Source organism: Microplitis demolitor, chromosome 1 (assembly GCF_026212275.2).
Source record: "Microplitis demolitor isolate Queensland-Clemson2020A chromosome 1, iyMicDemo2.1a, whole genome shotgun sequence".
In the NCBI taxonomy this organism is placed as follows: Eukaryota; Metazoa; Arthropoda; class Insecta; order Hymenoptera; family Braconidae; genus Microplitis; species Microplitis demolitor.
Genome location: NC_068545.1, coordinates 22,244,931 through 22,270,748, shown reverse-complemented (window position 1 = coordinate 22,270,748; position 25,818 = coordinate 22,244,931). Strand labels below are relative to the sequence as shown.

The 25,818-nt window shown below is 30.1% G+C and overlaps 3 protein-coding genes across 5 annotated transcripts; 1 reads left to right on the top strand and 2 right to left on the bottom strand.

Annotated features, from left to right (window-relative positions):
- Positions 1 to 1,228: 1,228 nt before the first annotated feature.
- Positions 1,229 to 2,647, bottom strand: LOC103580146 (SOSS complex subunit B homolog). The gene is made up of 3 exons (XM_014440750.2): positions 2,375 to 2,647; positions 1,740 to 2,266; positions 1,229 to 1,667 (listed from the first exon to the last, which is right to left on the bottom strand). Exons 2-3 carry the CDS (start codon positions 2,193 to 2,195, stop codon positions 1,419 to 1,421), a joined length of 705 nt encoding a protein of 234 aa, XP_014296236.1. The 5' UTR covers positions 2,196 to 2,266; positions 2,375 to 2,647; the 3' UTR covers positions 1,229 to 1,418.
- A 285-nt stretch (positions 2,648 to 2,932) lies between these two features.
- On the top strand, positions 2,933 to 5,458 carry LOC103580147 (nurim homolog). 3 transcript variants are annotated; one of them, XR_549579.3, is made up of 4 exons: positions 2,933 to 3,234; positions 3,296 to 3,779; positions 5,078 to 5,278; positions 5,384 to 5,458. XR_549579.3 is itself a non-coding variant. In XM_008561808.3 (3 exons), the coding sequence occupies exons 1-3, from the start codon at positions 3,108 to 3,110 to the stop codon at positions 5,205 to 5,207; spliced, it is 741 nt and encodes a 246-aa protein (XP_008560030.1). In that variant the 5' UTR covers positions 2,933 to 3,107; the 3' UTR covers positions 5,208 to 5,306. The 3 variants fall into 3 exon arrangements, 1 of the variants encoding a protein (XP_008560030.1); XR_549580.3 differs by having other exon boundaries at positions 5,400 to 5,447; XM_008561808.3 differs by lacking the exon at positions 5,384 to 5,458 and having other exon boundaries at positions 5,078 to 5,306.
- Positions 5,376 to 24,961, bottom strand: LOC103580182 (dynein axonemal heavy chain 6). Its single transcript, XM_053740884.1, has 52 exons — positions 24,904 to 24,961; positions 24,696 to 24,840; positions 24,486 to 24,627; positions 24,156 to 24,395; positions 23,483 to 23,739; positions 23,232 to 23,415; positions 22,974 to 23,143; positions 22,265 to 22,669; positions 21,964 to 22,195; positions 21,735 to 21,884; positions 20,865 to 21,674; positions 20,633 to 20,779; positions 20,377 to 20,553; positions 19,707 to 20,144; positions 19,488 to 19,624; positions 18,837 to 19,027; positions 18,621 to 18,736; positions 18,421 to 18,566; positions 18,200 to 18,345; positions 18,002 to 18,134; positions 17,708 to 17,924; positions 16,861 to 16,995; positions 16,212 to 16,790; positions 15,891 to 16,114; positions 15,587 to 15,798; positions 15,064 to 15,511; positions 14,311 to 14,794; positions 14,007 to 14,197; positions 13,511 to 13,683; positions 13,260 to 13,443; positions 12,992 to 13,163; positions 12,749 to 12,910; positions 12,501 to 12,677; positions 12,159 to 12,355; positions 11,823 to 12,068; positions 11,214 to 11,754; positions 10,957 to 11,142; positions 10,110 to 10,282; positions 9,630 to 9,990; positions 8,932 to 9,165; positions 8,731 to 8,865; positions 8,434 to 8,624; positions 7,757 to 8,199; positions 7,486 to 7,680; positions 7,295 to 7,393; positions 7,063 to 7,205; positions 6,812 to 6,982; positions 6,308 to 6,487; positions 6,149 to 6,244; positions 5,857 to 6,054; positions 5,669 to 5,786; positions 5,376 to 5,605 (listed from the first exon to the last, which is right to left on the bottom strand). Exons 1-52 carry the CDS (start codon positions 24,959 to 24,961, stop codon positions 5,376 to 5,378), a joined length of 11,919 nt encoding a protein of 3,972 aa, XP_053596859.1.
- Positions 24,962 to 25,818: the final 857 nt, after the last annotated feature.

Below are 25,818 nucleotides of genomic sequence, written 5' to 3'. Positions count from 1 at the left end.
TTTATTGTATATTTAGAATTTTTATTCAAGAACAAGTCCTAAAAAAAATTTCTGATTACTTTCGAGGATAATAATAATTTGATAAACTTTATTATGAGAAACAATTAAATTAAAATTGTAATTTTTTACTGAGAAAATGTAATAATTTGAAAAAAAAAATAAGATAATTTAGAATCGCGACTGGTCACATTTTGTAAGTTATAAAATGGAGTATTAAAAATATTTAAATAATTTTTTCAACTATTACTAAGGACGGCGAAGTAAAAAATACTTACACAGTTTTATATTTCTAGTATATGTATACCTAGATACAGTTAAAAGTAAAATATGTTCAAAAGCTTTACTGATGAGTTGATGACTCGAGATAAAGCTTTGCTTAATCTGTCACTAGTATCCATAAGAAATAATCTTCATTTGATGCAGACATAAAACATGTGAGGTAAAATAGATCAGCATGTTACTTGATACATATTAGTATTTTATAACTTAAAAACTTGTAAAAAAAAATATTTGATACGTTTCTTTATATTATTAATAAACATCTATAAAATTAAAATACTAGTAAAAATTATCAAAGGATACATCATTTCGAAAAAGTACAAGTATTTTAAAATCTACCCGAAAGTAATATCTTTAAAATAAGAGAATTTATATATAATGAGTTGACCAGTCGTGATACTGAACTCTTATCAAACTAATGAGTTTTTAATACTAAAATTAAATTTGATTTTAAGGCTCATCAGTTAATTAAATTATATAAAAAATCATTTGTCCCTGCGCAGTAAAAAAAGGATTCGTCATAGTGTAAAAAAAAACGAATGTTAATTATTCTCTTGCTTGACCAGCTTTAATTGATTGATTTTTTAACACACAAAAATGTTATTTTATTTAAAAGTAACACTTTTTAAATGTTACTCTTAAATTAACACCTAATATATGTTAAAAATATTGTTGACCATCGCAGAATAATTATTGGAAAATTTTTACTTTTTCTACACTAACGTACGTTAAAATAACATAAATAAGTATAAATCCTTTTTTTTCTCACAAACGATATATGTAGATTTTGACGAATTCTTTTTACTGCGTGTGTGGCTGTTTAAATAAAATACTCTTATTGATAACCATCAATTAAAATTTATACTGACAATTATTTCAAGGAGACAATTTTTCACTCAAAGAAAAAAAAATTATTTCGAAAAGTATGGGATTAAATTAAATATAAGCATAAAAACACCTGTTTACATTTAATAATTTAAGTGAAAATAGCAAAAAAAAGTAATAAATGAAATATAATTCGCGTACTGTACATGAGTGTTGAGAACACAATATTTTACATTTAAATGAGAAAGTTTATAAAAGTCTCATTTAATTTAGACACAATTTTTTACAGTCGAATTTATTGGGGATTCGTGATGTTATCTGCGATCACTGCGGCCTCCATTCCTGTAATTACCTCGGCCTCGTGTGCTGGTTTTCCCAGTCGATGGGTTAGTAGTTGTCTTTGGAGTGCTTTCATTAGCTGTGAATCTTGCAGAACCTCCAGGTAATCCTGTCGAACTGGTACCACCTCCAGCAGCACCAGTACCACCACCACCATTACCACTTTTAGCAGAACTACTTGCTGTTGCTGGTGTATTTGGTGTAGTTGAGTTACTTTGAATAGCCTAAAACAAATGGTAAATGGAATAAATAAATTATAATAATTAAAATTAATAAAATAAATGAAACAAGCTTACAATTGGTGATTGTCTTGGTGTACCAGCAATATTATTAGCATTTCCATTGTTAGTAATAGTATTATTAATATTACCAGGTGGTCCAGAACCACCTTGATTAACAAGCTGCTGTGCTAATGCTGGATTAGGTTCGCTCATATTTAATTGTTCATTAATAACCATACAAAATTCACCTATTTTTTGTATATCACCATTTTTACCCGAGTACAAAGTCAAACATTGTCTCCAAACAGACGCGTATCCTTTTGTAAGTCTGACAATATCACCAGGTACCAGTAATTGTCCGGGTTCGTCCCAAATCGAGACATTCATACACGCGGTTGAATCGGCAACTTTAAATGTTCGAACTTCGCGGTTTTCTTTAGTTATTGTAGGGTGTCCAACCTCAAGAACAATAAATACCACATTTATATTTTTCTGTCCGGGTCGTATGTCTTTTATCAACACGTAATCCATTGTCTTTGGTATCCAATGTGTTACACTTTTAATTAAACACTCAACACCCACTTTAAATTAAAAACTCGAAACTAAAAAAGAAAAAACAAAATCAACAATAAATAAATAAATAATCAATTAAGTAATCAGCTAATAAGGCGACTTGGTATCAAGGCAGAAATTTAAAAATGGATACGTGCCTTCTGCTTATTGAACAATTAATTATCAACAATTGTTTAGGGTTTTTTGTCTTTTGTTTCTTTTTGTTATTTTAAAAACTCCATTTATTATATATATTATGATTATTATTTGCTGATGATAATTAATTTATGTTGTTTTAATTATTTATTTTAAACTTAAGTATTTAATTATTGTTTATTTTATGGCACTGGTTTGCCTTTATTTATTAAGTGCAAACCACAAGACTTGTTACTTCCAGGGTGTCCATTGGAGCAATGACACGAGCGCCATTATTATCATTCCTTTATATTGCCGAGACCCAGGCTCACATCATTTATACATCAGCTATTTAATTCCATTTGATTATATTTACACATGACTCATTAATCATGATTAATTATTATATTTTTGTTTGGAGTATATTAGTTCATATTTTAAATAAATTAATTATTTAATACAAAGATAAAATAAAAATAAGTAAATTGATTTATTTTTTGGTAAAAAAAAAAAAAAAAAAAAAAAAATGAGTGTGGCGCCATCTTTTGTATTTTTTAAAAAATACCTGGTGCAAATTTAAAAATGACAGATTGTTTTTACTTCTTTATCATACAAATTATTCTTATATGTCATAAATTTAAATAAATTATTAACTATTTAATTAAGTTGGTAATCATTAAAAGTTTATCAGTGATTGGTTACGGGAATAATTAATTGGTTGAGTTAAATTGTTTAAATAATAATTAAGAGTTTGAGATGGTGAAAAATTTAGTCAGTTTGCTGATAGGAATCTCCAGTTTTTTTTATACATTTTATGTTATTTATTATTTAATATATTTTACTTCCGGTCATAATGAAAATCACGAGGCTATTCAAACTACAGGTGATTATTTATTTATTTATGTGGTTAGTAAACTTTTTTTAAAATTTATTTTTGCTTGTAGAAGATGAGTTGCTCATGACAATCATCAGGAAACTCTTGATAAATCTTTATCTGTTGTTTGTATTCATGATCCAGCATTCTGTGATGGCCAGTAAATTTGTCAAAAGTCTTTATAAAAAATTATTTATACCAGAATACGAAAGAAGTATTTACAATGCACTGAGTTCATTGTGTCTGGATTATTTGATAAGAAACTGGGAACCTGTGCCTTGGATCGCTTTGTGGGAAGTTGATACGGCTTCGAATAATTACATGTGGATTTTATTTTCTGCTTTACATTTATTTGGATGGTCTGTAATATTCAGTGGGTGTTGCGTGTTGGATGTTACCGAGTTGTTGGGATTAAAACAAATTTACTGCAAATTAATTAATCAACCTGGTGGGTTGGCTGTAAAGTCCAAAGAGTACCAAAGATATTTGGATCATATGAGACATCCTAGTTTCGTTGGTTTTATGATCATCTTTTGGATTCATCCATATATGACGTAAGTGCTTGGATTTATTAATTTTTCAAATTACCTGCATTGAAACCAGTTTCGATGTCTGCTTAGTTGGTCAAAATAAGTTAACTATCCAACGCGTTTCAACGAATAAAATTCATTTGGTTTTTTGCCTAGTTTTGACATTTGAATTTGTACATGCGCTATCGCTCTTATTTAGACTGGCTACGGATATATAGAACGGAAGTTTCATAGCAGGTAATTATAAAAAATGTGGCACATGATAAAACATAATTTCATACGAGGGTGAGGGTGACACCTTGAGCCAACAGCGAGGGCCGCTATCCGTTTCTTCCCTTGCCACACAATATACTGTCCCTATCAAAAAAATCCATATGGGAACATGGGAATCCAGCCTAGATTCTTATGTGAGTTTCTCCACCGCGTTTTCGAACGGATTCCCATATGGTTTCTTATAAAAAATTCAGCATAGATCCCGATATAGATTCTCACATGGGTTCCTATGGGAATCCACACCATGATAAATCCACATGGGATTGCAGAGATTAGGAATTGAAAAATTAACAAAAAGCGTCACGTTTATAGATAGAAATACCGTAACAACCGTATGTGTTTTCATAAACTTTCCTGAAGTTCAATATTTTTGTACACTTCCTAGTTTAGTGTTTTATTAAAATTATTTAAAATTTTTCTAAAGATGTAATACTTCTGGAGATAGTCGATAAACCAGTAACTTCTTACAAGTACTGATCTAAAGAGCATCAATTAATCAACTTTTTGTTAAAAAATATCCTGCCAATAGAATATTAATCTGTTCTATTATTCATATTCGCGTATACATAGAAAATAGACATCCAAATCCAGAGAAACCTAGATTCCAATATGAATTTCCCATCCCCAATATGGGAATCTAGGTATCCACAATTTTCTATGTGGGTTTTCTACATGGGAATTCAGGTACTCAGTTTCCTATATGGTTTCCTATATCGACGATCTAATTAGCAAATGGTCTAATTTCATTTCAGTAAATCCTCTATTTATGCGAAAAAAAAAAGGTTAAAAATTTTTTTTCATCTAAAAACCAATTCTATATCTAGTATATGGATAGTATTTTTGTCAAGGTTACTCAATTGATTTTTTCGCTGACTATTAGTATCTGAAAATTGCACAGAATCACCTACGAAAAATAATCAGTTAGACACTTTGCTAATTAGAACGTCGATATATGGGTTCCCATACAATTCCACATGGATTTTTTTGATAGGAATATCGATAACTTGATAAATTTTTAAAATTAAATTATAAATTATTTTGTTTTGTAGCATCGATCGGTTTCTACTGTCATCTATAATGACAATTTATATGTTGATGATGTGGAAAATAGATGAAAATGATTATTATTATGCGAGTAATGTTTATTACAAAGAGGAACAATTATTCAAGTTTCAATAAATTTTAAATTTATTTAAATATGCACTTGTACCTGCTAATTTAAAGAATATATGGATAGGAAGCTGATGATGGTAATTAATAATTTAAAAAATGTGTTCATTGAAAAGTAATAAGAGTAAATAAAGTTTTTTTTTTTTTTTTTTTTTTTTTTTTAAATAAAAAAATGAATTAATCAGTGATTTGTATCAAAAGTGCAGTGCCCTTGAGAATCCAATAAGAATTTTTCTGAGACGATGGTAATAAAATAGGAGTTACAAAATTAGTACTGTGTCCAGTAGTTGATAAAACTCCAGCACGAATAGCAGTTTTGTAAAGTGGACATACATATCGAGGATCATTTTCCGGATGAGTTAGTACGGGTATCACATGCATTACTGGTAGTGGTGGATTCATTTCACCTGTTTATTATAAGTAATTGATTGTTCTATTGAATAATTAATGCAGAACAATTAATAATTTACCTAGTGAAGCATCAGCGAGAAGCATTGAATTAATATCCCACTTGGCTGCATCAAAATACAAACCGTGAATTAAAACTCCATCGTTTGGTATCGATAAATTTTTATAGAACAAATTATCCTTAAAATAAATTATGTATTTATTTATTTATTCATTTATTAATTAGGTATTAACTTTTTATGAAACATACGTCTTGATTAATTGAATGGGCAGTTTGTATATCATCTTGATATAAAAATACTTTAGTTATACTGTAATCAAGCTTAAGATGATCTATTGGAATATTATATTTCCTTGCATGAGTTTGCAATACCGCAGTAATGAATCCTTGAGGAAATGAAAGCCCTGATATCCAGTAAGAAACCGGTTGCTGATTTATTAGCCAGCTCTGATATAAAAATTTAAATATAATTGTAAAGAAGATAATTAATTTTAATTTAATAAAATACTGAAGTTTAGGAATTTATTTATTGGATATTTACTTTTATAAAATCTGTCCGAAGTTCAAGATCTCTTATCCAACTACCCAGAGATTTAAGTGACGGATAAATGTTGAGATCATGCCACACTTTAGGAACCTTCAAAAATTATCAAATTTAATTATTTATTTAATTAAGTAATTTTAATTATTAAATTTTTACTTGATTATTTAGTAACGAATTGAAAATATTTTCCAATTCCTCGGACATAACAACGAATCCTTTTATAGCTCGTTGTAAATTTTCCATTGATGCATGAATATTTGTTAATAATTTATTGTATCTGTCGACTTCATGCAATAAGACTGTAGTTAATGAAGGAAGTCTTCCAGCTAAATCCCTCTAAAATATTAATTAACTAATGATAAATTAATTAATTGAATAGTTATGATTTATTATCATTTTTAACTTCCCGCTGTGAAAATTTAAAATTTTTTAAAAAAGGGAAGTTATTAGCTTCAGTCCGATTTTTGAAAATAGATCTTTTATCAGATCTCGACGTTTTGGAATGTTCTACTTTCCTCTCTAGTCGTATAATATACTATTTCAAGCTCTAAGCTCGAAAACAGCGGGAAGTTTTGGGGTTGGCCTGCAAGGTCAACCGTTTTCAGTTTTTTCGTTACAGTTATTTTATTTAAATAAAATTGTATATTAATTTATAATTACTTTGTAGTGGATTTGGTTGCATTTATCCAAATCTATTTCAAGTTCGATACAGTTCATAATTATTTGCGCAGTATCGTAAACTATTTCGGAGTTTGAGTTACTTTCAGTGTTCACATCAATCGTCGGTTGAATTTGAGCTATTGTGTTTATAACTAACTGTGATTCATTTAACTGAAATAATTTACATGAATTATCAATTATTTATTAGGTAAGTTAGTTACAAATTATATAAATGTATATTAAATATATACCTGGTAAGTTATGTTTGCGTTTTCATGCATACCGAAAATTTCCGGCTCGTCAATTAGAGGAAACGTTTCAATAAAATTTATATATTCTTCCAAAGATTTTAATCTCGGGCAATAGTAAATTCCAGACGGTGAATAAATATAATCTTTATTATAATTAATTAATTGAGAGTATGAAATTTTAATTAAAAAAAAAAAAATAACAATTTTATTTAATTAAATTTTTTTAGTTTACTTTTTTCAAATATCTTGGGCGAGAAAAAATTTTCTAGAATAGTTTTTAAACATCGCAAATCCCAGTTATCTGTAATTCTTCCTCCGTACGTAATTTCACCTAAAACAAATAGAATAAAAAATATTAAAATGAATTCAATGAATATTTTAACAAAAATGTAAATTTTTCTATTTATAATTTTATTAGCAAACCAGTAGTATAAATCAATGCATTCCAAGGAATTAATTCATCCTCGGAAAATATTTTTAAATTCGATAGACAACATTCGCGGTCGTTATCCGTGAATTCATATAAAATATTCCAACCTAACGGTCCGTATTTTTTTCTCTCTTGAATAATTGAATGAAAAAAACATATTCCAAATATCATAACACGCCACTTGTCATCTACAATTAATTTTTTATCCTTAAACATAATTCAACTCGAACAAAAAAAAAATAAATAATCGTAAATAATAAAGACCATTCTGTTCAAAAAACTCTTGATTCATATCAAAAAGCATTCGTTTAATATTAGCTTTCAAGCCTTTGGGCGGTTCATTGGTAATTTTAACGGCGTTCTCAAGTATAGAAATAGGAAAAGCTGCGCTGGGCATGGAACTTAAAAAAAGTCGAAAGTCTCCGTGGACTTTAACGCTGCCTTCTGTTATTTCAGTGACTAATCTTTCGAGCGTTGGCATCCACGACCTCGCCAAGTGACAATTTTGTAAAAAAATCCAGTGTCCTTTTGTACACCCGTCTTTTATAAGTCTTTCAGCGATTGGTCCTTGTCCCTGACCCAACGATATTGAACTGTACTTATCAATAAATCCCATTTCCGCGGCAAACTTAATAAATGATCCGAACGGATCGCAGCCCGTGCTCAGTATAAATATTAGAGGAGTATTGTATGAAGTATCTTGATACCTATATAAAAATAAAAGACTAAATTCATTCAAGGTGATTTAATGGATAAAACAATAACTTGGCCTCTTCTATTAATTTAATGTGCATTAAATTTGTTAATATACTAAATTTATTTAATTAATCAAAAGATTTATAAATAAAGTTTACTCATCGCGTGTATGCTTTCGATTTACTTGTATATCTTTTTTACACGTGTGTGTAAATTCTAAGTTATTAATGAAAAAAAATATTTACGTGTCGGGTAATGTTACAATAGACGATTCAATAAATTTTTGGCCGAGGTCTTTATTTACTAGGGATGTTAGTAAAATTAATAGCTTCTCTTCTTTTAAGGATTTCACCAGCATCAGTTTCTCAATGTCGCTTAGCAAGGTATTCCAATCTTTCGTTGCTTTTATAATATTTTTTCGGTCTACGTTAATTTCCTGTATTCAAATAAATATAAAAAATATTCAGTAAAAATATAAATATAATCAAAGTCCCCTGCAATTTTTCATTTATAAATTTTATATTCAAAATATATTCAAATACTTCTTCAACGTTTCCGAGTGTTAATGTTATTTTTTTAAATGCATCGGCAAGTATTCCATTGAATACTGTAAAGTTTTTATCAAGATAATTTATTGATTTCCATGCCAAGTCAGTCAACTGCTCGGGCTTTTTATTCTGAGATAATTTAAAAAATTAATGATATTGAATATTCATTTTAAAAATTTATAATAATTATTTTACCACTTCAATTGATCCTGGGCCACGTAAAATAAAATTCCACTGTGTTTGAGCAATTGTTTTATCATTAATTCGCATTGCTACGTCAATCATAAGAGCTAGAATTATTTTGTGCCTTTCAAAAAGTCCTCGTGAAATATTTAAATAAATTGCTAAAGTTATTCTATCATGAAGAATAGACAGACTTTTATTGATGTCTTGATTTTTTTCACTTGTTTCAATTGCATGGTTAAATACCTAAATATTTAATGCTAATTAATAATTCCCTTTATACAAAAAAATGAAGTTTGAAAATTTTCTTTGCGAGAAATTTGATATAAATTTGAATTAAATATAAATTTGAAACAAATCGGCATTTTGGAAGATTAAAAACTAAAACTGATTACTTTTTGCAAACGTTTTCTTGAATTTTTTTAGTATCAGGAAAATTGAAAAAAAAAAATTCCAAAAGTAATAAATCGACGTTAATTTCTAGTCTTATATTTTTTTTAATTTGGAAATTTTTCATACAGAAAATTTTCAAAACTAGTTTTTTTTTTTTTTTATACATGCTGGTTAAAAAATTCAATTGAAATTTGATGAAATTTAATTAGAAATTTCTGATGCTATTTTAAATTTATTCCAATTAAAGTCAATCGGATTTTTTTTACCGGGGTATGAAGCAATTAATTAAGAAAGTATTTGGTTATTAATTTAATTACATGCTTGAAATATTTAAGCGAGTATTGATACATAGGATCTATTTCAGCGAGACTAGCAATGACAAAAAATAAAATAAATCCTTGCGTCGCTACTGAACGATACTTGTCACGTGCTATTATTATCTTAGCTTCTGTTTTTTCAGACTCAACAAGCCGACTTGTTATAATAGCTGATGTCTCTTTGCTATTATTCAAGCTCTCGACTAATTCTTCATTGTCCAAAATATTGCCTTGCGTGCCGGATAACATCGACAGAATTTTTTCTTCTATTTTTTCCAACTGTATACCGTCGTGACTTATCTTTTCAACTAATTCTTCGCGTTGCTTCTCTAAATCCGGCCTCTCTAGTTTTACAACTTCGCTGAATAAGATAAATTTAAATATCATATACTACTCACTTATATTATTTTATAAACTACATCAACTATTTATTTAAATTTCTTATAAAAATTCTAAAACACCCAAGTTATTAATTCTTACGCAAGTAATTGATCTTCAAGACCAGATGGTGTTACCGTAAAGTTAACAAGTGTTACTTTAATACAAACTTCTGGCAAATAATGCGGATTTGAAAGTTTTGTTGTTATATATAACTTAAAACCTTTTTCATACTCAATGTCAGTATTATTTATTCTTATTATCATTCGCCCTTCCTTAAAAAAAAAAAAAAAGTCATAAATTTAAATAAGAAAAATTGGCATTTCAAAATGTCGAAATTACTGTAATCTGAAATATTTTCATATATATTTCAACAAATATAAATTTAACCAGTAACTCATCAATCTATAAATTAGTTTTGATTTTATTCCGTAATTTAAATTTAAAATTGATCCCATTATTTAGTTCCGGTTTATGTTTCACCTAAACTTAAATAATTAGAAGCTTCCGGTTTTGTAAAAAAATAATTTTTAAATCTTATCTTGATAGTAAATTTCATTAAATATTTTAATATTTTTTTTATAAATATTTTCGGTGTATTTTATCTGTTATTTTATTTTTTATCAGAATAAGAAAAAAAATATATGACCCAAAGTTTCTCATAAAACTTTTCTTTTCGATTTAAAAAAAAAAATGTATATAAAGTTATTCGCTCCAATAAAAGTATATCGAAAGATTAGAAAATAGAGATTTAGACACGTGGTAGTAAAATCTTTCTTTTTTGTTGTAAAATAAAATCTGATGTATATTATATGTGAAGATTTTTATATTGAAAAAAAATTCTATACAAATACGTGAAAAGAAGTATTTTTCCATTACTTTAAAAGTAAGCAATTTTTGCTTAACTTTGAAAGACAAAAGTAAAAAATAAAAAAAAAAAAAAAGATACCTGCATAAATATTTGCTGAAGTAAAATGGGTTCTAAACTAGGATCAAGAGTTTCTTGTACATTATAAATCATAACCGGTAATCCAAGTCTGATACAATTCTCAATAATTCTCATCAAATTCGGATTATTCATTTCACTTATCTTTATATCATTCTCCAATTCCATATTCCGTATCCAGCGATAGCCCTTGAGAACAAAACCACACAACATATATAATAAATGTCACGTCACAGTATCAATATTTAATTTAAATTCACCTGTTCTTGTGGATCAATCAGTAGAGGCCATCGACGTGTTTGAGTTACCAGCAAAGCATTTTCAGTGCTCACATTGTCTTTCGGTAGTCCAAAAATATTCCACGTGCATATTTTATACGGACTAATTAAACTTGCAACAAGATTAAAATTACTCGTAATATCAATTCCCTCATTTTCTATAGCTTTCAACCAAACACGAAGCAATTCTTGTCTATAAAACTGAGTGAATGCGCCGAAATAAGCCAACGCACCAGCAATGACAAGACAATCGCCCATGAGATTGTTTATTTTAGCATCAAATCCACGTGTCATGTCTTGCCATAATTCTTGCCCATCAGATAAAGCCGCGATTAAGCGGCCGGATCTATTTAATCGCGATTCATTCAACGTTATCGTCGACTCTAAATGATCCAGGTGTTTAACTGCTTTGTTGTATTGTTTCTCTAGTCCTTCTATTTTCTTAACTACTGCACTTAATTGTTTTTGCTTCTGCGTAACTAGTTCTTTAATTGCCTGTAACTCTTCTTGCGCTTCTTTCAATCTAAATATTTTATTTAAAATTATCTCAAACTCAGTTTCATTTTTAAAATTAATTAGTTAATTTATTACTTGATACGTTTTGGTTCGACAACACGAAATACTTTGGCATAACCGTCAATCGCTCGTACCCAAATGCAAATTGACTTGCAGACCTTACTTTGTTTAGCGACAGTATTAGGAACAAACTCTGGATTATTTAAATAACTTTGTAATTTTTTCAATAATTTATCATCGATATCATCCTTTGGAAAATTTATTAAACGATCGAGAAAACGTACATCTGAGAGTATTAATTTCGCTGTCGGCCAATCGGTTCTTGAGGTAATTTAGAAAATTAATTTTTTATTTTTGCTTCAAGATAATTAATAGCTAAGGATGAATTATTAATTAATAATTACGACATACTTTTCACCAAGAAGCAAGCAAACTGCCTCCATAACGTAACGCACAAGATGAGGTGGCTTATTAAAAACTTTAATTTCGTTAATGTCACTTTTATTAAGAGACTGAAGAGCTTTTTGTGCTTCCTCCAATGCTGGTATCGCGGCTTCCAAGTCCTTGCGCGCCTCGATTTCTAAAATTGCCATTTCATCGGCTTTTTTCTAATTATGAAAAAAATATTCATTTATTTCTAAATAATCATAATTAAATTTTCTAATCTGTTTTTCATTAAAAATTTTCTTAAAACATTATTATACACTTTTACATTTATTTAGTTGTTAAATGAATAAAAAAGTTTTACGATACTTTGGCAACAGCCTCATCAGCAGCAACGACGTTTCGAACTTTATCACACTCAGTTTGTTGTTTTGTCACGACTTTCATGAGTTTCTCTACTTCTTCGCGGCTTGTTTTCAATTCTGGTGTCAGTAATATTATTTCGTTCTTCATTACAGCTACTATAGCTCTTGTTTCATTTAATTTCTACCCGTATAAATAAAAAAATCAATGAATTTTCACGTAAACAATTTAAAAAAAGTAAATAAATAATTTACATTTAATCCATTTTCAATTTTTATTTTTAATGACATTATTTCATCCCTCTTACGTTTCAATGTCATTGAATATAACGTCAATAATTCAAGATAACTACTCGGTGTTGTATAATATCGACGTCGCATTTCAATAAAATATCTCTCAGTCATTTTATCAGTTGTCTATTTTTAAAATTTCAAATTAAATTATTAAAAAAAAAAATAAATAATTATAAATAACTAGATAAATAAAATATTTAATACTTGATGCATTAATACACAAATAGAAGCTAAAGAAGAAGCTAGCTGCATATCTTGAGTAATGTTCGGCATGATTGAAATTTTAGCAACCGAGAGAAGGGCTTCGTCAGGCCACTTGGTAAACCAATCGATTGTGCAGCAATTGACCAGCGACGGGAACATGCGACATCGACGTCTTGGATATAATATTTAGAACACTATTCATCGATTTCCATACCACAATTTCTCTCTCTGTATATATATGTATACATAATTCATAGCCGAGACTTACCGAAATGCATCACCAGCTGGACTCATGCAAAGCACGACGTGAAGATGATTCCTCACTCGACTAACAAACAGATTGTATATTTCATCACGATTTTCTTCAGGTATTCCAGCTTCTTTAGCTGCTGGTCTCGTGGCAATTATTATTTTTTCTAGTTCCTCAGATTCAAATAAATTTGGTACTTCACCTAATAATTTTAAATTTAAATTACATTATTATAATTATTATTAATTAAAGTGAAGTTTGATAATCACCAGAGTTTAATGTGTTGTTAATATCTTCGATAAATTCTTCCGTAACAATCTGAGTATCTGTAAAAAGGAATGTCGCATCTTCAGCAAAAGCTCCGGGTTTAAAATAAAAATTACGTAGATCTGTATGCCAAGAATTTATATCATATCCACGACTTATTTCAATTTGCCAACATCTTTAATAAAAAGAAGTTATAAAATTTATTGAACAGAAGATTAAAAATTTATAATCTTAAATTACTATAATTTTAATGGTAATTATCAATTATATTTTTAAAAAGCAGAGACAGGATTTAAGTATTTTAATTGATTATGGATTTTGAGCATTCGAGACGAGATTTTTGAATTTCAAATTAGAGGAAATTTTTCGTCTCACGTACTTATGATATATTTGAATATCTCTTATGGAATAGCTTATTGATAATCATAATCGTTGACATAAATTGTCACGTGAAACATGTAATTAATTATATAATCAAACTTCATGTAATAAACTTACGGATATCCATTGAGATGAGATGCTAATTTAGTTAAACTCTGTTTACCCATGCCACCTACACCTACAAGTAATCCATGACCTCGTTCTGATCTTAAGATTCTTGCTACTCTGAACAAATGCTCGATGGCGTGTAAAAAAAATATAAGCTTCAAGTCTTTCTTCGTTGCGAGACAATAATCATCTAGATAATCCTAAGATATTTTAAAATCAATACCTTCTTTATATTAAGTACCTTTGCATTTAATTAATCAATGGACTTTTTTAAAATAAATAGTTCCAGTATAATATTTAATATGAAATAAACCTGAAGGACAGATTTTATTTTTTCAACATCAGTAACTTCCTCGTAAATTCTCAAAGCTCTGGGAGTACCGAATTTCATAAAGTCCCCAAAGAAAAGTGCCGGCGGTGAATCAATAATATCGTCGGACAGAGGAATAACTTGTTCGGCAAAGAAACTCGAGCATGTTTGAGTGAGCAATCTACAAAAGTAACTTTTGTCGATATTATCAACCAGACGATCGTGAAAAATCCGTAGGCATTCGTGATAAAAGAGTCTCGTCATTTGTCTGGCGTCGCGAGTGGACATGGGGTCTGACTGCATGATTCCTTGTACACATTTCGACAAATCCCGAAGATTAAAAATATAATGGCTTCTTCCGGGAGTCGGCAGTAAATCTGTGGCAATACGATCGTATATTTCAACTGTTGCATTAACTATTTTATCGCCGATATCCACAACAGATTGGGGAAACGATTTGTGGTTCAAAAATCCTCTCACAATTGCTCTAAACAATTTAAAACAATTATTAGTTTTTTTTTTTTAATTCCTCAATATGAAAATTTAAAATTTTCAAAAAAAGAGAAGTTAATAATTTCGGTCCGATTTTTGAAATTCGAGTTGTCATCAGATTTTAACATTTTCAGATCCTAGGAAGCTTTCTAATAATGGTTTCAAAAAAAGTGGGAAGTTTTGAAGTTAGCCCACAGGGTCAACCGTTTTTCAGATTTTCATTTTTAGTAGTTTATGAAAATTTAAGGATGTTCTTTTTTTTACCGGAAAATTGTTTGCAAAGAAGCCTCAGCAGGTATGGGGATCATAAGCATGGCAAAGTGACGGATAAACCGCTTGCTAAGAGGATTTCTCCCGCCTCCAGGAGGCGCACAAGCTGCCGTCAATACTACGTCTTCGATCGACTTCCAAATAAGTTTTTTTCGATCGTAGAAGCCTCTGAAGTCTAAGACTTGTCGGAGAAGTTCAATAGGCGGTTGTGATCCATAAGTATCCAGCCGTGGCATGTTAACATCGTCTACAAATACGCACACACGTTTTCCAACCGGTGCGCCGAGTAAAAAACGCTTCTTTTTTTCCAATTTAAGCTCGAAAATGTCTTGCGTTTGCTTACTTGTTGTCTGACCAGATAAATTTAGTGTTACTGGTGACCATAATTCAGATTCCCGCAGATTATTTAGTACACCTTTCATTATTACTGATTTTCCGACACCTAAAAATAAAGTTTCATTTTTTTTTTTTTTTACTATTGATTATTTTCATTTAATTATCGCTGTTTATTCCTAACCAGTAGCGCCGGTAATGAACACAGATTTATTAGCATTTATAATTTTTTTAATTATGAATCCAAATCGCACGGTGTCGATAGTTGGCACAAGAATATCAAAAAACGGTGTGTCAGGATTATAATCGAATGCGGGCATTATTTTTAACCATAAATCCATCCGCTGTTTATGTGTATTCATAAAAAGATTCCAGAGATCTCCGGCCACAGGGAGTCTGTAAAAAAATTTAATATTACACTTTTTTTTTTCTTGGTAATTTATTTGAAGAAGAAAATTTAGTGCTTAGTTTTATTTATACATGAATACCTTGCGCTTGAATTTTGTTCCAGTTGGTGGGTCACAAAAAGCTCGAAAGCTTCGCGTGAAGAATCAATAACATTCCCTCCGATACCCCAGATATATGAGAATGCGAAAGACTGAGTGACAAATGTCGTTAGTCGTGATTTATCAACAATTTTATTCACGCTGTCTGGTTCGAGGAGAATACTTTCCAATAGAGTGCATACCGTATTCACTTTACTTATATCGACCTGAATTAATTAAACAAAAAAAGTTAAAAAAAAAAAAAAAAAAAAAAAAATAAAAGTAATCATAATTAAAACTCAAACACTAAAGAATTCTACTGACTTGAGCAATAGCACAGTCGCAATTTTTTTTAAAAAAAGTCAACCCATCATCAACATATTGATCAAACAGTTTGTAAATAACATCCACTATCACACTAGCAAGTGATTCCTTAAACATACTCTTCAGTTTAATTAACCAAGTCTTGACATAAGGCATCCAACCGAGCTCCAAAGGATCAACGTACACCATTCCACAGCGACTGACTGTAGCCGGGGATGCTTGACACAAATCCATCACTTCAAAGATCATACGTACGAAAGGTGTAAATTTAATACGCTCAGAATTAGCGAGACAGAGCATTTTGTTGTCGTCGAGAACAGTATTCATGTTTTCAATCCATAAAGCGTCTACGGGGCCATCGCAGACAATCCACTGATGATCGTCTGTTTCCGATGAACACGCTTTGCGAATTATTGCACCGAGGAGACCGTCATGCCATTCGTTTGAGTAAATATCCACTTCGCCGTATAATTCACTCATAGTTATTGCTTTGGGATTAATTGTGTACATATTAACTCGTTTATTTAATGGTCCTGGTATTTGTTTATCAGCAAGACTTGTATATGTGGCTCTCAGTGTCTTGAATAAAAATTATTTTTATTGTTTATTAATGTAACATATATAATTATTAATTATATATATACTTTACTTTAAGAATTGTTGTTTTTCCAGCACCGGTTGGTCCAACTAACATTACCCCGTGTCTTACACGTATCGTCTCATGTAGTTGAATTGTTTTGATGACTGAAGATGTTTCTGGTTGTAAATCACCGGCATTCATTATCTAAATTTTGAAAGTTATAGTAGAGAAGAGTTTTGTTATCATAAACAATGATTTCGTTGTCGTAAGAGAATAAATTTTGTTGATACGATAATGGATCGATTAGTTGTGTTAAATAGTAGACATCAAAATTTTTTATCACAACCATGAGGAACTTTTCAATGAGTTGCAAATGCATTGATTATCGGAACAAATAATATCGGTTATAATAGTATATGTAAAATTATTGACAGAACAAATTAAATTCGTAAGCTAAGAGGCACAATAACTTGTCTGTAAAATCATACTATTAGTTACGGTAACCTATTTAAAATAGTGGGTCATATAAATTATTATCCGAAGGTCTGCATCAAATTTAGTTCATAGGGAACTGAATTGATGAAAGTATGGCAAGGAAAGCGCTATAGTAAAGTCACTTTGAAGTTTCAGGATGTTGTTAAAAGGTTTCGGTACAAGCTAAAGATTACAGAATTAAATTAATAGGTTTCACTTTATGTTGTATCTAGACGTCAAATTTCATACAGGAAAAGTTGATTAGTTTTTTTGTTCTGTCTAAAGACGGTGTGTGGTTTCTACAAAATGAATTTCATAACAACATTTTGTTATTTGAATAAATATTTCTTTGTCACAAAGCTGTTGTCGAAAAAAATAAAAAAAAAAATGTATGATATACATTTGGATGTGGATATAAAAATGTGTAAATATTTTTAATTACATCAACAATAGTATCCCGAAATATTCCGTAGTGGTCCTGCGGTATCTCAGTACTTGGAAAAAGATCTGCGAGTATTGCAAGAAATAATTGTGCGTCATCAGCCAAAAATTTTGGTAAATTACTATCGCGTAAAGCTTTTATTAAAACTAGTTCTTCACTTTTATCTGGGTTTTCTCGTTTGAGACTTCCGGCCATTACTAGAACAGATTTAACTGCTCTGAAAGTACCAATGAAATAAAAAAATAAGTATTGAAAAGTAATAAAAAAAAAAAAAAAAAAAAAAAAAACACTTACCTCATTCCAAAGTCATAATGATCTTGTTGTGACAATTGTTCACTGCATAGTGTGTACATGAGGGTCATTTTTTTGGACAGTTGTTTAGAAGACTCAAATCCTTCTGAATACAAAATTACTTCGGCAATAAGTTCTGCAATATTATTTATTTTAAAGCCATTATAATAATCAGAATTTTTTTTTTATTTTATTTATTACTGTAATCAGGAACCATCATTGCAATCGGGCGGAATAATGATTTAAGATTATCTGGCAGTTCAGTACGTCCTGCATACCCAGGATTCATGGTAATAAAAGTGGCGCATGACATAACTAATTTAATATTACGGCCTTCGAATAAAAATCTAGTCATCCAATTCAAGTAAATTAAATTTATTCATTAATTTCTCATGTAATTAATCTGATAAAATTTTATTTACTCATTAGCGCGAGCAACTTTTGCATTTCTTATTGTAATTAATTGTTGCGCAATCACTGACAAGACTTCAATGTCAATGCGATTGAATTCATCGAAGCAACACCAGGCCCCAGAAGTTGCAAGACCGGAAAAAAATCTTCCCATCATCTAAATGTAAAAAAAAATTATTGCGTGCATATAATTATAATTTAAGTAGCTTACCCTGTAGTCCAGGCCCTCGGAACAATTGAAAACGACACACTGAATTGCTAAAGCTTTTGCCAAGTCTTTAGTCGTTTCAGTTTTACCAGTTCCTGCAGGTCCAGCTGGAGCTCCACCTAATTAAAAATTTATTATACACTTTTCACTGAATAAATGAATAGGCTTGTTACTATATTTTTTTGTTCAATAATAATGAATGTAAATAATTCAGGTTGCCTAGATTTAGTTGGAGTGCACCCATGAGACATAAATAACATTTGTCTGTCAAAGGAGTGATGACGAGTCTTTTCTGTGCACCCAGGTACTCATAACCGTATAAATATTCAGCGCTGCTCATCCGCGTAACGCAATTATCCAATTCTTGATCCCAGTAATACCGTAAATTTTTATTCCATTCAAAGTTAGAGCTGTTTTCATTTAATCAAATTAATTTAAAATATTAATTGAGCTAATAAATTTTATACTTGAGACTTTAACGTCCCGCAAACGTTCCAGTCTATCGGAGTTCGGTTATTTCGACAATGAACTTCTGACTCTTAAGATCCTACTTCACTCCAACTACTAACAATAGCAACTTTGTGATTAGTTTATTTTTACTGAGTAGTAAACTGGTGAGAGAAAAATTTTCTACTTTCGTAGTATGAAGCAATCAAATTGCTTTTCGTAGTAAGAAAATTGAAAGTTAGAAAGTTTGCGAAACGGTTAAAATAACCCGCACGAAAAAATATATATATCCCGGCAAAATAGTATATATCCAGCTCATATCTTTAGTATTGTCGTATGTATGCTTTTTTGTCGGCATATATTCTCGGATATATCTTTTCCGTGTGGGAAATTTATAATTAAAATTAAAATAAAATATTTAACCTGGAGGTTACATTATTTTCTATTAATGAAGTTACAATATCTCTCGCATGGACATCAATTGTAATGAGATTGATTATAATATCTCTTATCAACGTTGGCAGTTCACTTCTTACCATACTCGCTAATTCATTCAAATCCTGAGGTGAGAAAAACATCAAATTAGTTATGATCACTTTTGTTTTCGAGGGGATTAAATAATAATTATCTGAAAATAAGTACTGAATGACATTTCTGTTCAAAAGATTTAATGGATTTGTTAATGTCTTCGACAACTTCGAGAATAAGGTGAACATTGCGGGTCCAGTTAATTTGGGAAACAGTTAACACTATCTGGGACGGGTGGGAATAAATAAAATCACGTCGTTTACGTTTCTCTAAATCGGCAATGGCAAATTTCATTTTTCTACGTAATGACGTAAACATCGACTCCTCGACTTTTCCGAGCCAATCTTCGACGCTTCCCCGTGCTTTTAGACCTTTTCCGAGACTCACTTTCTCCCCCTCAGGTGAAATCATGGCTAATATATCGGTGGTTAAAATAGGACAAGTTTTTTTAGCTTTAGAATTTTTTTCCGGCGCCGCAGAGGCGAATTCCAGGCGATAAATTGCGTCGAAACATTTCTGGAGATGTCTTTGAACCGCGTGAGGATTCCGTGTCTAAAGTTATTTAAGTAATAAAATAAATACTATCAAAACAAATTGATTTTATACTGAAATGAAATTCAGTTGCAGACATGAATTTTATGAGCAATAATTTAAATTTAAATTCCCTTTAAAGTTTTCACCTGTTTCACATCCTTCTGACATCTGTTGATCATGAAGATAAAAAAATTTACGTCCGCAACAGATTCATTTCACTTTTATTTGTATATATTAAACGTTTATTTACTTGAGCAAGAATTTCCAGAAGTTCATCATTCGATAAAAAGAAAAAACGAGGAAAAGCGATACGCTTTGTATCAAGATACGCCTCGAGACATTTAGTAATTTCATCTAAACTTCTATTGTTATCTTCAAGTTGTTCAAAAAGTCCCGGTTGAGTAGCAAACACCATCGCTAAAGGCATCTACAAATTTATTTTTTTATCTTATTTAATAATTCATTTTCATACTTCTTGTACTGATAGATCATAAAATATACAATACTTTAGCAACTCTTCTCATTATGTCTTTCCAGGATTTGTCGACCTGAATAAATAGTTTAGCTTCTACCGGAAGTTGCCGTTGAATATCCGGAGCCGAGAATATTGCCTCAAGATATAGCCACTGTTGCTGACAATATTGCCAAGATTCCTGATACAAAATTAAATCCATTAAAGTACAGTATTTTTAATGCGAAAAAATAAAAAAATTAATGTTTTATCAAATAGAACAATACCAGAGTCATTGAAAAAAGTTCAAGTTGTTTAATCCACTCATCAAGTCGCGCCTTAATAGGAGCAACGTGACGAGAAGCTGCAATAGTTTGAACAGCGATATTACTTTCGTCTAGTGCAGCTTGAACTTCCTCAAGACTTCCCAATACAAATACGTCGCTTGATTCTTTGTGTCCGAGAACAATGAACTCCAAGTGCTTCCATGTGTCCTGAATTTTTTCCAACATATTTTCCAGTGTCGCCTCGGCGCTCGCAGCACCAGCAATTTCCATCAATTCCTTCTCGTGATCAAAAACACCCAACTCCTCGATTAACTTCAACGTCAATGTTTCATCCTGTTGCAATTTACGATTCATCAGAGACTCTATCTTCAACCAATGACGTTTTTTTAAATTATGATTCTTCAGATAGCTGATGGTCGGCAATTTTTCGCAAAATAATTTGACTTGACTCTTAATCCGCGGCAGAATATCATTTTCCTCTAGACCTTTTTCTAACTGAGTAACATTTTTCGTGTAACGCATTATCATATTATTCATTTCGTCGACATCGAGAGTGTTGAAATCTGAGCAGTACCAATTTTCCAGAGCTTCTGACCACGTGATATTAGTCTGCCATAGTAGCGTTCGTAAGCGTAATCGATTTGTCACCTGATCCAAAATATCAAGTCGCGTTATCTCGAGTTTGAACTGCCGTTGGTACATTTTATATTTTTCAGCCATTTCCGCACAATCTTCCAATCTTTTTGTCAACTTTTCCAAGGTTTTCAGACAAATATTTGCGTCACTTTTAGCTCTCAGCAACCAGGATTTCTGCTCAATAAAAACAAACCAAATAAAATCTTACATCAATTTCCGTTTACTTATTCTTACCGTTGCTTCGTCATTTATATTTGAAATATCATTTATTAATCCTTGGATATCATTCTCCACTTTTTCATTAAACTGTCTGACCAATTTTTCACGTTCCTCTAGACGATTATCGATTGATAATCGCAAACTCGTTAATTGCATACTCAGCCCCTAATTCAAAGCAATTATTTTCAGTCTTTTATTTCTATCGATTTATTTTTAGAGACTTTTTTATTTAAAATATTCAAACCGTGTACTGTAGTGTGTCTTCAATAGAAACAGGAATATCAAAGTCTTCAATAATGTCATACAAATCTTTTATATAATTCATTTCCGTTTCCATGTCATCAACTTTTTGCTGTGCGTGATCGACAAAACTAATGTACTCAACAAAGTCTTCAGTTGTTGAAGGTTCGTTATCTAAAAAACTTAAGGCTTCGAAAGCTTCACTTCCAAGAATTTTCACTTTACTCTTCCCTATTCTATTTAACAAACAATTTAATTAATTAATTAATTTCTGCGGTAAAGCAATTATTGATTATCTGATTTACTCGGGAATTATTTTTTCCAGGAGCTTCATTTTTTCAACGGGAGCTAGCAGAGCTTTCTCTTTGAAACGTTTCAGTTGTAAAAAAAAAATTCTCACTGGCTGTAAGTCGGTGATGTTTAAAATAACGTGTTCCTCATTTTTGTAACGCTCGCACCACTGACGGAAAACGTCACAATTGGTGTTGCTGAGGATGATATTTTCATTGAAATTTTTGTCTTCGATATAAAACGCTTCGACGTCAGAAAATCTTTCACAGAAACGACGCACTGCTATAATGTTTAGCTCCAGAAGATCTTCTAGCTCACGAACAAGGGTTTTGATGGTTGTGTCATTGGATATTATGTCAGAAATTGATGGTGGTTCACCTCTCAAATAATCTTTTTGTCTTTTAAAATTAATTATTGGCCTGAAATTTAAATTAGAAATTCAAAAAATTAATTCTATTTATTTTCCAATAAAAAAATAACTTTTTTTTTGACGAACAAATTTTGGAAATAAATAATTATTAATTTTTTCACTCTTGTCATTTAATTATTTTAAAAATAAGTAAATTATTATAATAATTAAAAAATTTAATTTTATAAATTTAACAATAAATCACGTCTTAAAAATTAAATCTGGCAATTTAATCCGTTAATTATCTAGAAAATGAACTAATTTAATTTAATTGCGTATCACAAATCACCGTCTCATGTTTTAAAATAATTTACTTTGTGAAAGATTCAAATCGTGAGTCTGTCAGTAGAGGTTTCATATTAGCAAGACTCTCTCTCCACATTGATTGTATCCTTTCAATTACAAACCAAAACACATCATCTGACGGGTCCATTTTAATTTCGCCCTCTTCAGTCAACACAATATCAACAACCCAATACGGGTTCTATCAATAATATCCATTAAAATTTGATCAATATTTAGCATTAAATAACTTTTTTTTTAAACAAAAACAAATATTATAAAACTCATACCTTGAAAGGTGATTTAAAATGATTGACACTTTCCCTGTTGACATTAATTTGGATGTTTGAAAATTGAATTTCATGAGGAAGTATGTTTGTGTATATTCTCAGCACTTTTAATAAATCGATATAAGTATTTTCCAACACGTTACGAAGTAAACTTGTTACCGTATAGTCAATCAAGTGAATGAAACTGAAGTTTAAAAATTAAAATTAATATTTATGAATTATTTATTATTGATTACAAGTTAATTAGCAACCGTGAAAGGCGTTGACAGTGTTCTCGTTTATTAGTTTGTTCAATAAAACTCATTTTTAAATAATTTTCATTGTTGATGTAAATTTTCGAGGCTTCTGTTCCTAGTTTGCCATAAGCTGTTTGAGCAATTGTAATATTAGAATCTAAAATTGTATATCCAACCTCATTAAGCGATCGATTACAAGCGTCATAAGTTATATCTACTATAAGATTTCTAAATTTATTTAATTCAGTCATGCTGTTTTCTAGTTGTTTGAGCTTAAAGTAAATAGTTACGCATTAATAAAATTAGTTTGTAATTAATTACACTGTAAAAAATTGGGAGTGATTTCGGATTTCATTTAAATCCGAATTCGTTCCGTCACTCGGAGTTCCGGAGTTTAAAAAAAATCACTTTGCATATGGAGTAAATACGAAGTTTTCATTTTTAGCTGAGTGATTTCGGAGAGATCTGGATTTTAATTTTAATCTGCATTTACTCCAATTCGAAGTTTTATTATTGAAATAAAAAATTTTTAGGAGTGAATTCCACTTTGAAAGGGATTTTCAGTAACTCCCCTTCGGATTGAATTTTCTTCGAGGGATTGAATAAATAAGCAGTCATCCGCTCTGGATTCACTCCGGATTTTCTCCGCTAATTTTTTAAAGTGTAGTTATTAAAAAAAAAAAATTACTTGTAGTTCAACGAAATAGTAGAGTGTTATTTTCTCAATGACACTTGTATCCATAAATGAGTAATCCAAAAAATGATCATACATTTTTCTGATATCAAATAGAGCATTAGCAAGAATTCTATTGCAAATAAATAAATTATTGGTGATAAAATTTCTAGCATTATTAAATTTTTTAAGTCTTATTATTTTGTGCCAGATATAAAAACTTTTCCATAAACGAAATAAACGAAACGTCTTTAGCTGTAATGAGGAAAAAAAAATATAAAAGTTGAGAGCTTTTATTACTCAGGATTTTAAGAGCTTTTAGAGAGGACGAATGAGGACTCTCACTTCCATGAGTTCCAAATAAAAGTTGTACTCTCTTGCCCACCGATGGAGTGATGTGAAAGTCATTTCTTCACAACTATATTGAGTGACACCACTTGCACTAATAGTCATGTACGGACAGTCAATTTGTTTGTATGGAACAATTCTAAAAGGACAAGGTTTTCAAAGTTTATTTTTATGTCATATAGACGGTGATTTTTTGACAAAAATTACTTTAATGCGTAAGGAGTGAAGTATTTAGACGAGGGATCTACTGCATAAACCATGTAGCGAAATGAAGCTTTTGGATTTGCGGTAAATTCTTCAATTAGTTTTAGCTGGTCTACTATATCCGGCTTTGTTCCTCCTGGCTCTTGAACTGGAAACAAGTTCTCATTAAAATTTATTTTCTTTACTTAACTTCATTTATTCAAATTATTACTTTTGTGTCTTTTCCCTTTGCGAGATAAACATTTTGATTCCGGTTCTTTAGTAAACATCTTTGAATTAAAACAAACTCAAAGGTTATGACTTACGACTAACGAGCAAAACGAATTTCAAATGTTTATTCTCTTTGCAAATAATAATTGAGATTTAAAAACTTTAATAAGATCAGTTTTAAAAATTCTTCAGAGTAAAAAAATATTTTATTACTTTTTAGAATAAATTTAAAAATAAAACCAACTAAAATTCAATTCCAACTATTGGAGTGAAGTTTGTGCATAAAAGCTTTTTTACAATTTATTGGACTGTAAAATTGTTTACATGCCATCAATTACAAATTTAATTAAAATTAAAAATAAAACATTGTTAACTCTGCAGTAAAAGACTAAATAATTTAATTTCTTCATTGTTATGGTTCTCAATACAAACATCAAATAATTCTGACATTTCCGCATGTAATTAAAATTTTTTTTAAAATATGACAATAAAAAAAACTATTTCGTAACTTGAATGCAATTTGTACAATAATATTTTTTGCAAAATACTAGATTTAAATAAAATCTCTTTGCAAAAAAATTTACGCGTAGTCTGACCATGAATAACTTTATCTACTAATAAAATAAAACGACTCTCAATTAATTAATATTTGAATTCCATTAAAATAAATATCGAATGAGCATTGTATTGATATAATAAAAATTTTCATTAAAAAAACAAATAAATAAATAAATATACAAATAGTTGCCCGTGCAAATATCAACATCCAGTCCCTGTACTTTTTCGCAAATAATTTACAGTGTTCAAGGACCATAAAAAAGGGATGAGATAAAAAGCGGTAATAAAATAATAAATAAATAAATAAAATGTAATAAAAATAAATTTGTCGGTGGCGGCAATTCAACAAGTTGCATCG

Bases quoted from the DNA above. Each gene is read 5' to 3' on its own strand.
- LOC103580182 (XM_053740884.1), bottom strand. From the start codon at position 24,961: ATGTTTACTAAAGAACCGGAATCAAAATGTTTATCTCGCAAAGGGAAA. The intron at 18,737-18,836 runs GCAACCTGAATT...ATTTTTAATTAG, and splicing joins TGCACTCCAACTAAATCTAG to GTGGAGCTCCAGCTGGACCT. The intron at 8,625-8,730 runs GTATTTGAATAT...ATTTGAATACAG, and splicing joins CACTCGGAAACGTTGAAGAA to GAAATTAACGTAGACCGAAA.
- LOC103580146 (XM_014440750.2), bottom strand. From the start codon at position 2,195: ATGGATTACGTGTTGATAAAAGACATACGACCCGGACAGAAAAATATA. The intron at 1,668-1,739 runs GTAAGCTTGTTT...CATTTGTTTTAG, and splicing joins CACCAAGACAATCACCAATT to GCTATTCAAAGTAACTCAAC.
- LOC103580147 (XM_008561808.3), top strand. From the start codon at position 3,108: ATGGTGAAAAATTTAGTCAGTTTGCTGATAGGAATCTCCAGTTTTTTT. The intron at 3,235-3,295 runs GTGATTATTTAT...TTTTGCTTGTAG, and splicing joins CGAGGCTATTCAAACTACAG to AAGATGAGTTGCTCATGACA. The intron at 3,780-5,077 runs GTAAGTGCTTGG...TTTGTTTTGTAG, and splicing joins TGGATTCATCCATATATGAC to CATCGATCGGTTTCTACTGT.